Below are 13,467 nucleotides of genomic sequence, written 5' to 3'. Positions count from 1 at the left end.
TTTGTTTAACAGATAGATTTAATATAAACTTGACAGAAACTAAGAATCTGATTCGTTGCTGAGCCTTGCTTTATCTTTTACAACATTAACTGAGTTAAAAAGGAAGACTTGAAATCTTATTGTACATATGCAATTTTGAGGTACCCGTACACTATAGGTTTGATAATTTGATGTGTTCGGATTAAATTCTCAACCGTGAAAATATACGTTGTGCAACTCAAAAGTTTGCGGCCGGAATTTTACCCCCTGGTTTGTGACACTAGTTTTGCTCAGGGGGTAAAATTCCAGGGGGATACAATTCCGCTACCCCCAAATTTTCAGTTAAAATATTTGTACCGGTAACTTCATTATTTTTCAACCATTCTAAGTTCAACTCCTTTGACTTGAGCAATCTGCCATGATTCTACTACTTATCATATATGCTTAACTAATTTACTTTAAAACAAACATTTGAAAATTGCATAGTAAAATTATTGATTTCAACATTTTAAGACATAATGAGAAGACTGAATTATAGGTAACGTTATCCCTAGTCCTTATATATAATACGTGAAGGCGATTTCTACAAAACACTACTCCTCCGTTAATAATTGACGGATTTTTACAAACCAGGTGTCAAAATTAGGCCTAAGTATTTTTTGTGTAGATGGCCCCTTTCACAAATTCCTGTACCGGTAATAAAAGTCTTCGGGCTTTGCCCCACAGGCCATCAAAATCCCAATGTATTTCTTATGAAGAAAAGATTTTGTTTAGGCTACTAACCCTCCCAGTGTTACTTGACGAAAATTCGACAAGCAGCACACTTTGTGTAGTGTTACTTGTCGATTTTTCGACACGCAGACATCGTTTACGGCGAAGGCTCTATGACTGACTGAATCGGATTGAACTGGATCGAGTTAGGTATCGTTCTTTCCGTAATATTCTAAGCTTTCTCCAGAGGTCTGTCTCTAAGCGCTATTCATTTTAGTTCCGAAAATATTGTAGCAGACAGCTGACGTGCGTGTATTTGTAAACAGCTAGGTTCCCCCGGACCGATGACCGATGTGTTTTATTACGTTTATCATTGTTTTAGTGTTAAAAATCAAAAGTAGTGATATACGTGGTGCATTATAAGAAGATTTAAGTGGTTTTGAAGTGCTGGTTGATGATCCTGAAGAAGTAGGTAGTGATATTGATGTAAATTATCAGCCAGATTCCTAGCTATGGTTAGGCTATGCATTCTTAGCTAAACGCTATGTACTGAAATCAGTTTTTTGCCCATAACTTATTTATTTGCAAATATACTTCCTTATATTATTATATATTTGTAATCCTCATAAAATTTAGAACAAAGTGGCTATTTTCAAATATTTATAGGCCTATAATTTATACAATTTCATTGAGCGCAAACTTATTTTTTTTTTTGAAAATTTTCGAAATTATATTTTTTTTACCTAAAAATTTTTTTTTTTGAAAAAATGTTCCTTATGTTTTATATATCATATTGAAGCCCATGATTTTCCAAACAAAATGGTATATAGAACATTAGAATTAACATTGTTTTAAGCTTCTCAGATCCGTTTTAATAAAACCTTGCAAATGCGCCAAAAATAGGTGGACATTAAGGCCTAAACTATGGACACTTGGAGGGTTAAACAGACGAATAATTTGTATTAATTATAGCTGTTCATAGTAAACACATGATACATACAAGAATGTTCGTTTTCAGAGTGAGTTCGTTTTCAGTTTTGATAACTGGAGTGGAGTGATTGATTATATCAGTGTTTCCCAACCTTTTTCCGTTCAGGGCACACTAACTAGAACCACTTTGGAGTCACGGCACACTTGTCTACAAAATATCATTGGTTAAAATTACATTTAGTAAGTGCATAAAAAAATCTTTTTTTTTCGATTACATCTTACTCCGTATAACCTATTTTTTACTAGTAAATATATATGTGTTTATAATATAAAGGTGGGTTTACCAAGGTAAAAAACATAAAACTCACATTTTTTATCCAACATATGTAGCCTACATTATTTAGTGTTTATTATGTGGAAAGTTTTAAATAATAATAAAACATTGAGCTTGATTAAAATGTTGTATGAATTTACCAATAATGAGTGAGAAATATTAAATAAACCCTATTTTCAGTTCTAGTGGGAAACTTGTGCTTGACGTAAGTTTATTAAAAGTTTCTTTCTTGATCAAAAATTGTTTAACTACTTAAAATTTCGCGGCACACCTACAGAGGCCTACTGGCACACCAGTGGCCGCGGCACACTGGTTGGGAAACACTGGATTACATTATCTTTGAGTTGACTCTTTTAAGTCAACGGAAATTGTGACTGTTATTCGTTTTAAAAGCCTTTAATATTTTGCAATTGCTCGAATTTGAGAAACAGGTGAACTAGTTTTATATTGTAGTTAGATAGAGTACATTGTAGACTGGCAAATAAGTGATGATGCAAATATTAATATTGCATGCTGGCTTGGTATTAAATCATGATCAGCTGTAGGCCTATTGAAGTAGCCTAAACAAAAACTACCTGTAGGCCTAAATGGCTCTAATACTATTCTTGTGGGGCACATTACTTACGTTATATCTAATTTTGTTATAGGTAATATTTTAGGATTTTCACTAGTTTTCCCACTATCACGGGATAGAGGCCTTTAATTTAAGCCCTCTCCCATCGTTCTATGACTTCTCAGTCACCCACAATGTTTACTTACGCAAAGAATCGCCCTACATAATTAAATATAGGCTATAAGTTAGATAGGCCGTGGCATAAGCTAAACTAGCTTAATTTCTCCATTGGTTAAAATTATATTTTAAAAGGCATCTTTCATGGATACAAAATACATTTAATAGCCTTCACAGCTCTTCCAATTTAGGCAGATATAACTTAAAACTTAACTCAAACATGAAAACTTGGGTACACTTCCATATCTGTTGGCACAAACAACCGAATAAAAATATCGATCGATATACCAATTATTCGATATATCGTCTGGTTAGTTAAGTAAGGTTAACCTAACTTAACTAATAACCAAACGATATATCGAATTAAACAATCGAAAAACCAATATTACTCATTGGTTGTTTGTGCCAACAGATATGGAAGTGTACTCGAAAACTTGAATAACTTAACTTAGTAATGATTTTATAAAGAAATACCAATTAGGCTAGAATAAGTTAGGTGAATAAAATGGTTAAGTTAGCTAGCTTACTTGGTACTGTAACAAGTTCTAGAGTGACTTGTATTAGGCCTACTTATGGATTAAATGCATAAGTCATAAAAAGTTTAGAAAGATGTAGATTATAACCAAAAAAAATAAAACAAGCAAGTTTGTTTGTTTCCTAGCAAACTGAATACATCCTCATTATACCTTATTACACTACTTTTCTACACCTAAACAAGATAGCCACAAGATAGCTTGCTGTAAAGGTAGAGGTCATATTTACCACATTTACCCAGACCCAGAAACGATGGACAGTTACCGATGTAAGTTGTAAATCGGCAGAGTTGCAAAAACATAAGTCAATAAAACAATAGTTTTACGAATTAAAAACAAAGAATTACTGTAATAAAAACTGTGGTAGCATTAACTTTTAACTCTCTTTCTCCTTAGAGCACTTTGCACTTTACATTTTCAAAACAAAACATAAACATTTAAACAATAACAAAAAAAACGCAAACAAAACAATGAGAAATGTTGCAAAATATACAATGAGTGGAGTGGAGTGGAAGTAGAAAACTAAAACAGCTGTTTATTTACTGTAAATATCCAGCATTCAGCTTTTCGTTGAATTAGACCGATAGCATTGATTATAGAGCTTAGTGATAGCATTGACTTTATATCTGTGCTAGGTAGTGGCACTGGTTATACATTTTTTTACAAGCGATCTAAGTTCACTATAGAAAATTAAGGATTATTTTGAAATCTAAAAATTTAATTGGCAAACTGGCATACAAAATTTCTCAATATGCCGTTTATTGTTTCGTCAAAAACTATAGTATTTTACTGTATAAAACTGGGAACACCAATAGATAAAACATAGTCCCTTAGTAGATTTCACAACCTTATGGAACAGCTGAAGCCAATTTTCTGTTAGTTCTGTCCGGTTTTCTGTAGATGTCGTGATTTGTTCACATTTTGTTTCTTGTTATTTCAGTAATTTAAAAACTCGTTTAACCAAATAAATCTATCTAATCATAAACAATAACTCGTCCACTAGCTATATAACCAAACAGTGAGACACAAATAATGAGAAATTAACACTAAAATAATAGGAACAAATTGTAAACAAAACAAGACATCTACAGAAAACCGGACAGAACTATCAATAAAATTGGCTTCAGCTGTCCCATAAGGATGAGAAATCTAATAATGAACTAGTTATGGTTTTATCTATGATATTACCATAGACGACAAACCAACACAAGTACACTCTTCCCATCCCATTGTAAATTTTGAAGCTCGTTTTTCATGTCTAGTTCATGTACACCACACTGGGCGCTAGTGTTGACGAAATTTTGTTTGCATTATTTTAGATTTAATTTCATGATTTGTGCTTAGCTGTTTGGCTATATAACTAGAGGACGAGTTATTGTTTATGATTATATAGTTTTATTTTATCTAAACACTTCTTTATACTTCAATAACTGCAGTTGGTTGACTGTAAGTAATATTTATATTTTAATTAAAGCTTGTATTTATGTTATTTAAACTACAAATAAAATAAGTCAAAACCCCCACTTTTGGAAATATATTAATGATTTGGATAAATGTATGTCCTGTACTTCTGTGATTTATGCGGATGACTCCACTTTCTTAAATAGTCAAGGTACCTTTGGTGAACTCATGGTGCTGTCCAAACTTTCCCTCAATGAAGCTAGGAACTGGTTCAGTGTCAATGGGTTTTTTATGAATCCTGAAAAGACTCAAACTATTGTTTTTAGGTTAGGTCGCACACCTGAGGAAGAAAAGAATTTTTCATCAAGTGTAAATTTATTAGGCATAGATTTGGATAGTGATTTAAGCTGGTCAACCCATTTATATAACTTAAGTAAGAAATTGTCAAGAGTTTTATTTTTAATTAGACGTCTAAGAGATTTTGTTCCTCCTTTGTATGTTAGATATGCGTATTTTGCTTTTTTTCAAAGTCTGTTAAAGTATGGTCTGTTACTGTGGGGTAACTCCACCCACATTCTAATAATTTTAAAGCTTCAAAAAAAGGCTGTAAGACTGTTGACCAATTCAGGGTTGAGGGACCATTGTAAACCTCTTTTTAAAGCAACAGGTATCCTGACAACTGTAAATTTGTATATATTAGAGTGTGTTATTTTTGTAAAACAAAATTCACATTTCTTTAGCTCAAGAAATAATGTTCACTCATATTACACAAGGGGAAGATCTGCTTTGGATAGGCCCTACACCAGACTAACAACAGTACAGCAAAGTTTTGCTAGTATATCAGTGAAGATAGTGAATTGTTTTGCAAGTGAAATGCTTGACATTCCTTGTACTCGGCTGAAACAAAGGTTGATGGTTTGGCTTGCTGACCACCCTTTTTACAGTTTAGATGAATTTTTTGCAGAATACAATTGTAATGGTAAAATTGTTATCTAGTTCTTACTTAGTCCCTAGTCAACTGTTACCTAGTCTTTCAAACGCTTGTTTAAGTACCTCACTTTTGTTTCATATATATAGTTCTGTGTCTTTCAAATGATTTTAGCTTTTATTTTCTTGGTGTCTTTGTTATATTTAAGTTTAGTGAAGATTCCATGTTATAGACCATGTTATACTATCTAGAATCTATGACCCTTTTTTTTGTTAACGAGGTCTATTGTAACATATGTTATTTAATGACCAATAAAGATTTATGATTTATGATTTATGTAAGAAACATATTTTCACTTTTTGACAAAGATGTGTAGTTGTAAAGGAAATAATAATCGAGTGTCATGTAAAAGGCGTTACGGAGAAATGTTGGACACAAAGTGGAAAACAAATACACTAGAAAACATCTATGATTATTCTACCAGTAAAGTTTTATAATTACATGAGCCCAGGCCAGGTATTTTCACTTAAAGATACTCTTGAACAATGCGATCATAAAAAGTAATTTTCCAGGGTTTGTACCACCACGTTCTTGTGCAAACATGAAAAATGCACCTGTAATCGAAATGTACCAATGAATTACACCTACTAATTAAAATTATCGTTATTGTGTTATAGTTAGAAATTAATCACGGAGAATCTATTTATTATGTCAAAACTAAGTAGTTCACTATTAACTCTATTTTATAGTAATTTGAACATTAATTATGCTGACAATTAACAAGATTTTTAAAATTTGAAGTAGTGTGTTATTTTAGACGTTTGTAATAATATTAAATTTAAAAGGGATATACTTAATTAGTACAGCTTTGATACTTAATTAGTATCAATCAAATTTTCAAGATATACTTTGGAAAAAGCTTAATTTTTCAATCATGGTTCACCGGGCTACTTAATTTTATAGTATAAATTGTGTGCGACGTGCGTTATTTATAATAAATGCAGCTGGACCAGCTTCTACAGCAAAATAATAATTTAACAAGGTCAAATAAAACTTTTCTTATTATTATTTTACAAAGCGGTAGAATTATTAGAAGAGCTCTCAATTGCCCTTTGACCCAGTAAGGTGGGGCACGACAAATCAGGTTAAATCTTGTTGACATACATATCAGCTGGTGCTCTAATATCGATCCATCATTAGTACCTAACATTCTTTCTGCCTACAGTAGGTATACGATCAATTTACGATTTTCAAAACCGATCGAGTCCGTCAACGAACACTCAGCTCTCATCAGGTCCACCCACTAACTAACGCGTATTAATGAAAAATTAGGAACGAAACCGTTTGTAATCGGATTGGTTGAATTTATTTCAATACAGTTTGTGTATATTCACATGTATTTAACTACTCTGAAGAGTAGCAATTTTCCAATTTGCTTCAGCAGAAAAGGACAGAGCGTGCGCAGAAGTTTAAGTAGGCAATAGAAATTATTTGGAAATTGTGTACGACCATCAAAAGTTTATTTAATTGGGGGATAAAAAAATACTAATTCGAAATTATCAATAATAAAAGTTATTTATGACACAAGAAACTACAGCAAATAGTAATACAGGGTTTATCTATGATTTCAAACCTTCATTGACAGTTTCATTAGTTTCCTTGCCATTGTCAAAAAGATAGAACGATAAAGAAAAACAGCTGTAAAAACTAGATTTCTCAGTTTTTCAGTTGGTAATTTCAGCGAAATCAAACTGGATAGAAAAGAAACTTACTTTTCTCGGAGGCGGCTGCATGGTCCCACATCAACCGGAATATTGCACTCCCTCAAACACGACCGAACATATTGATTGAGGCTGTTCCACCCTCTTCTCTCACCCCCGCACGACGCACGCCTTCATATCAAGGGACCATTGGGTTCGATATCCACTCCACTGTTATTACTCTATGACATCTAGAGCGAAATGAATAGAGAGATTATGGATTTGTACAATAGTAAATAAATATATTACGTAAAATTATGTCGGGGCATTTTTATGCTAGTGGTGCATTTCCATACATCATTACAATGTTAACCTTAAAGTTCCTTTGTTTTTTTATGTACCGTACTCGATTAAGGGACAACAAGATACTGTTATAAACACGTTATAAAGCTGTAGCATTGATTATACACCCCGCTTGTGAAAAGCTGAGAACAACACATAATACAGGATCCCCAAAAATTGAGTAAACTATTTACTTTATAAAGTCAATGGAAAAAACTACTGAGCAATGACAACATTCTTAACGTAATCCCAAATCACCTTTTGAATTAAATATTTAATATAGTTACTGTCATTTGTCATTTGGATTTGAATGAGTTGGAAATTTTGAATTAAGTAACTTCTATAGAGAGTAAAGTAAGTTAACTTAACTATATATACATTTCCTGAAGAGACGGCCATGGTACTAGAGAAAATGTGCAACTCGTTATGTCCGTGGGGTTTGGGATCTTACTCCTGGTGGGTTTAAAAGGATGAACTGAAAGATAAAAGTGCAATTTTTTTTAAGGAACGTCATTATTGTGATTCTTTCTCATCTCAAAAAAGGCACTGAGATTACACTGTGTGTTCACTATGCATTGCCCTTCCTATTGAATTGATTCTCTCGGAAGATAACCATATCAGACGATTAAGCCGCCGTGTCTCCTTCCTTGCCAAATGTGGCGTTTTATTACCATATCCTGCTCTAAATAAAAGGGCACGCTTAACACAGTGGCAACGCCGTATTCGTTTTGACGGCCTATTGCATAGCCGTCTCTAGTAATACTATATATATATACTATATATATAGTATAGTATATAATACTAGTAATACTATATACTAGAGATGGCTATGCCTATTGCCATCATAAAACAAACGTGTACACATTAGCTTTACTCAGACGCTCCACATGACTTTAGTGTCACAAACTTTTCCCATAGGCCGGGACTGCGACGTTGCCACTTTTGTAGTAGGTGTTAAACAGAGGTTGAGTAGGATGAAGTAGACTGTATTTTTGTGAGTGAACAACCTCAGCAATGCCTGGCTCCCTTATCTAGATGTCTTACAGAAATCTGTAAGATCTTAACCACGATTGTCACCAGTGGTGTATCAAGGTTAGGGGGTTGAAAGTTGAAACTTACCCTTCACAAAACTGAAGACGGTGAAATCTAATAAAGGTTAAATTGATCACTGTCTTTTAATTTAATTTTCCTATTTCCTTTTTTTCTTATTTCTTTTCCGATTATTATTTTCCTAAAAAATGGACGACACTGGCAAATAACTTCTCCGATGGTTACGAGATGTTTTAGGTTTTAGATCTTGGAGTTAATCTGAACTTGCATGGGTTGTTTGATGTGGGAGGGCCTCGCATTGTTCCTGTCAGAATTTTCCTAAGAAAAGAGGAATCCCCCCCTTTGCCCAAGGAGGAAAAATAAAAATTCATAGGCTTCTATTCTGAAAATAAAGTTTATTGGCTTTGCACCGTTAGTGTAGTCGTATAACTTAGATTAAGGAAATAGGATATTTTTTTAGGATATTAAATTTACATGTACCAGCTTGGAAATTACTTTGTAATTACTGTTTCAGGCTATGTACAATAAAGCTTTGTCTATTGTATATAAAACAAAGCTTTAATTAATTGTGTTAAGTGATGTCGATGCATCCTTTGGAAGAGTTAGATACTGCATCCATATTTTGTACTACCATTTATAACAAAACTTTGGAACAAACATAAAACTAAGGGGGCTATCCATTCTATAGTCTAGTCAAGATATGAAAAAAACACCCTTAACCTTAAAAAAATTGCTCTAAAAGGTTTTTTGATGGTTTTCATTTCCAAAAAGTATGTTAAATAACATACTAAAAGTCTAATAAAATCGGAGTCTCGGAAATTGGGTTTTTCCAATATGGCGTCCAAAAATTAAAAAAATAATAAACCTTACTATTTTCCCTGTAAATTTTCTTCTGAAACTCCAATTTAGACCGAATTTGGTACAAACCTTTGAAACTGTATGTATTATCTATAAACTATTCATGATTTAAGATAAATAATATACAGCAAACGTGTTGTATGGGGTTGAAAATAGGTAAAAATCTGTCTTAAGTTGTTAGTAGTAAATAACTTATTTCAACTTTGGTCACTATAGGGAACAAAACTTTTTATCCCTAGTCTGTGCTATACCGCCTATGTTGTAAATCCTTAAAAAATATATGCAATTTAGTATTCTTAATCATTAAATTATCTTAAGTGGTGGTGGGATAGTTATAAAAAAAACTATGTAATTCTTATGGGAATTCTGAAAATTACCATATCTTAATTGTTAGTTGGTACGCTTGGATAACAATTCATCGTGGCCTGTATCGTCTCCACAGATACTAACACACACATATTTGTCATAAGCGAATTCTGTGTTGAGTCAAGTAATAGAATTTGTTTCAATACTTTTTTTACGCTCATTCAATTCTTTTATTTTGTAATAGTTCACAAGTAGTTTATAAAAAAAATTATATGTATAATGTTAACAGGTATATTTTGGTAATACTGTTGTTAATCAGCTGTTTTTAAACTCCACAGGATTCGCTTCCGCTCGTTCAATTGTAGTTAAGTAATAAAACACAAATAGTTAATTACAAAAATAATTACATGTATAATGTTTACAGGTTTATTTTGGCAATACTGTTGTTAATCAGATGTTTTTTTTACTTCATATGATTCCAATCGTATTGTTGTTCATGTTTACAGTTATTTAGATCAAATTTGGTCTAGTCAAGATATGAAATAAAACCCCTTAATCTTAAAAAAAATTGCTTTAAAAGATTTTTTGATGGTTTACATTTCCAATAAGTATGTGAAATAATACCAAACTAAAAGTCTAATAAAATCGGAGTCTCGAAAATCGGGTTTTTTTTTCAATATGGCCAAAATTTCCAAATTTCCCTAAAATATTTCCATAGACAAGCAAGCTTTAAGACATTATTTATTCTCCATAAGAATAACATGGTCATTTTAAATGTACACTTTTTTTATTTTCTCCGTAACCGTTAGGCATACAACAACGCTTCTGTATACTAAATTATTTGGTTTTATGATCTCTTCAAAATGTTTTGGAAATAAATTGCAACTTTTTACAGTGAAAAATGGGAAAATCCCATTTCTACCCCGTAAAAAAAATAGGAGATCTTAAGCATACTCAATTTTTGGGCTTAACCTAGACACAAATCTTAAATATACACAAATCATAATACAAAAACTTTCTTCAGGGTTATACAGTATGTTTTTAGGCCAGTGTCACTAATGTAACCTGGACATTCTAAAATAAAAATATTTTGTCTTATGGTCTGGCAATCTATGGAGGAACGCCCAAAAAGTTTAGATACAGTTCTGAAACTCTAAAAATGCTATAAGAATCATGCTATACTTAGACAAACGATAACTGTAAAAGATCAATTTTCAAAACTACACATTTTGACTGTCTGATCAATAAATATGTACTATAACTAGTGGCCTGTAGGGGCAATGGCCCCTAATCTAGACTACAATAAAAAACCATATATAAAAAGACAAATACTCGAAATATGTTTTTAAAATTATCAATTTTATGTTACTTAAAATTAACAGTGTTTCTTTTTTTATATCTTGGTTTTCCTTCCGTTGGAGTCGTATATTAGATGGTTTTGATGTGTCAATGAAATACAATTGTAAAATAATGATTAAATCAATAACACAACATAACAAATGGAAACGTGCACACGGTTTGGCCTGAGCCCGGAGAACGACGAATCAGAGCTGAAATCATACTGCCAAACATTGCACATCTTTTCTAGTTTAAAATTGAAGATTTGTTTTGTAATCTTACGAATCCTGTTATAGTTTCCATTTTGAGAGCCTAATGTATGTAAAGGTTAAAATTATTATTAATTATTATGAAGGCAACTCCCCATTTCGCGGTAGTAAGTCAGAAATATATCTATGAATTTGTCCCTGAATTTTAAAACACAATTGGGAAATTCGAAAAAAATGTCCATTCATATGAAACTAGAAATAAAATGTATATAAATTTATCAATCTCAGCTTCTATGAAAAAACTAAAAAAAAAGAAACATTCATGGGATCAAAATTTTTGAATCATTTTCCTCCCAAATTTAAAAGTAAAATAAACCAAAATTATTTCACAAATCTAGTGAATCAACTGCCAAAAAAAGAAAAGAACTATTATTCATTTGAAGAGTTTTTTTTTATTAATACAAAAAAATAATGTTGAGATGCTCTGCTGGGAAAAAATAAACAATAAGAACGACTCGATGACCCAAAGTGCCGCTCCAGAGATTCTTTTAAGATTTGTTCACTGCAACTACTCTACTGGCTGCAAGAATTTGCAATGCTCCTGCAACAAAGTATGGGTTACCTTGTACTACAGCTTGTGGACTTTACCAGCTTGGAGAACAATGTGACAGTTTGTAAAGTGATCATAACAGTGTACAACTTGACGAAAATTATGAATTATTATTTGTATAATGCTTTACTACTAACCACAAGAAAGTGTGACTATATTATACTATTACTAATGTTATAAATGTGACAGTTTGTTTGTTTTCAGTTCAATCACGCATTAACTACTGGTCGGATTGGGTTGAAATGTGGCTTTATGATAGCTCAGATTCCCGATTAATACAAGCCTATTCTTATCTAAAAAATCCTTTCGGGCTAAAAATGTATAGATATTTATTAAGGTAAATAAAATATGTATGTTGCATTTTAGCAAGCTTGTGATCTTTATTTTCAGACCTATTAATGGATTTTTCAAGCAAAAATTAGTCATAAATTAAAATGCCCCCGCCGCAACAAACCTGCACCCTAAGCGAATTTCAATTTGCCTGATTGAATTTACACTAAAATATCACATTTATTCCCTATTTAAATAGCAATACTTTAACTAGTACTTCGGTTTGCTGCGACAGGGAGGGTAAAAAAGTGTTTTTAGTAAAATGTTAAATAGTTTAGTATAAAACAAATGCATTTTCCAAATTTGATAAAAATATTTTCATATACAGGCTAACTACAACAAGTTTTCTTATTCTCCGTAAGAATAACATAGGAATTTTAAATTTAATTTTTTTTTGGAATTTTCTCCGTAACTAGGTATTAGGCCCATGACAACGCTTCAATGTACTAAATTGTTTTTTTTTCTGAGCCCTAAAATGGTTTCGAAATAAATTGCAAAATTTTACGTTTTTAGGGTCAAAAATGGGGAAAACCAATTTTTACCCCATAAAACCCCCCATAAACCCCTGTTCCCATGGTCCGATCATGCTGGTTCGCAAACTCGTTCAAATAAATGTAGGTTTACATGTTTGTACCAAATTTCATCGAATTCGGATCATTTTTGCTTGAGTTATTGTGCTAACGGACACATTTGACCAAAATCTTGGACGCCATCTTGAATTTTGGACTTCCGAGACTCCGATTTCATTAGACTTTTTTTCCTGGAAAATACACATAATTCTAAGTCAAAATAACCAATAAAACAATTTAAAGCAATTTTTTTAGGGTTCTCGTACGGATTTACTCGACTACTAGGCATTGCCATATCAACTTTATGCCTTTACGATTTTAAGAACAATTTAAAAATAAACCTATGGAGTTGATAGGCAAGGGCTATGCAAGTAGGACCTGCTGTTGAATACTACATTCTAGTTTTCTGTCCCTTCAACAGATTAAACGAAAAAATCAACTTGCTATAGAGTAATTGGCTTTTCATTCAGTCATAGCTTAACACCAAGCTTACATTGTTATCATAGCTCATTGAATGCCTCAAATTATGGTAATTTGGTAAATGCCTTCAGAAAATAAACCAAAGACAAATATAATTTTAAATTTGTGTTTTTACTTTTCTTGAATGAT

General features: G+C 32.2%; 1 protein-coding gene across 2 annotated transcripts in view; it reads right to left on the bottom strand.

Annotated features, from left to right (window-relative positions):
* The window catches only part of LOC128995304 (protein nervous wreck-like), a 79,318-nt gene extending 71,908 nt beyond the window's left edge, over nt 1–7,410 (bottom strand). For both annotated transcript variants that reach the window (XM_054420279.1, XM_054420278.1), the window contains exon 1: nt 7,319–7,410. In XM_054420279.1, the coding sequence (XP_054276254.1) occupies nt 7,319–7,339 (21 nt within the window). In that variant the 5' untranslated portion in view covers nt 7,340–7,410. The remainder of the gene's footprint in view (nt 1–7,318) is intronic.
* Between the last annotated feature and the right edge of the window lie 6,057 nt (nt 7,411–13,467).

This window comes from Macrosteles quadrilineatus, unplaced genomic scaffold, assembly GCF_028750875.1.
Source record: "Macrosteles quadrilineatus isolate MER2022 unplaced genomic scaffold, UCM_ALF_1.0 Scaffold_5__1_contigs__length_97177068, whole genome shotgun sequence".
NCBI classification, from domain to species: domain Eukaryota; kingdom Metazoa; phylum Arthropoda; class Insecta; order Hemiptera; family Cicadellidae; genus Macrosteles; species Macrosteles quadrilineatus.
Note: the sequence above shows the minus strand (reverse complement) of the source record. Positions and strands in the feature narration are given on the sequence as shown.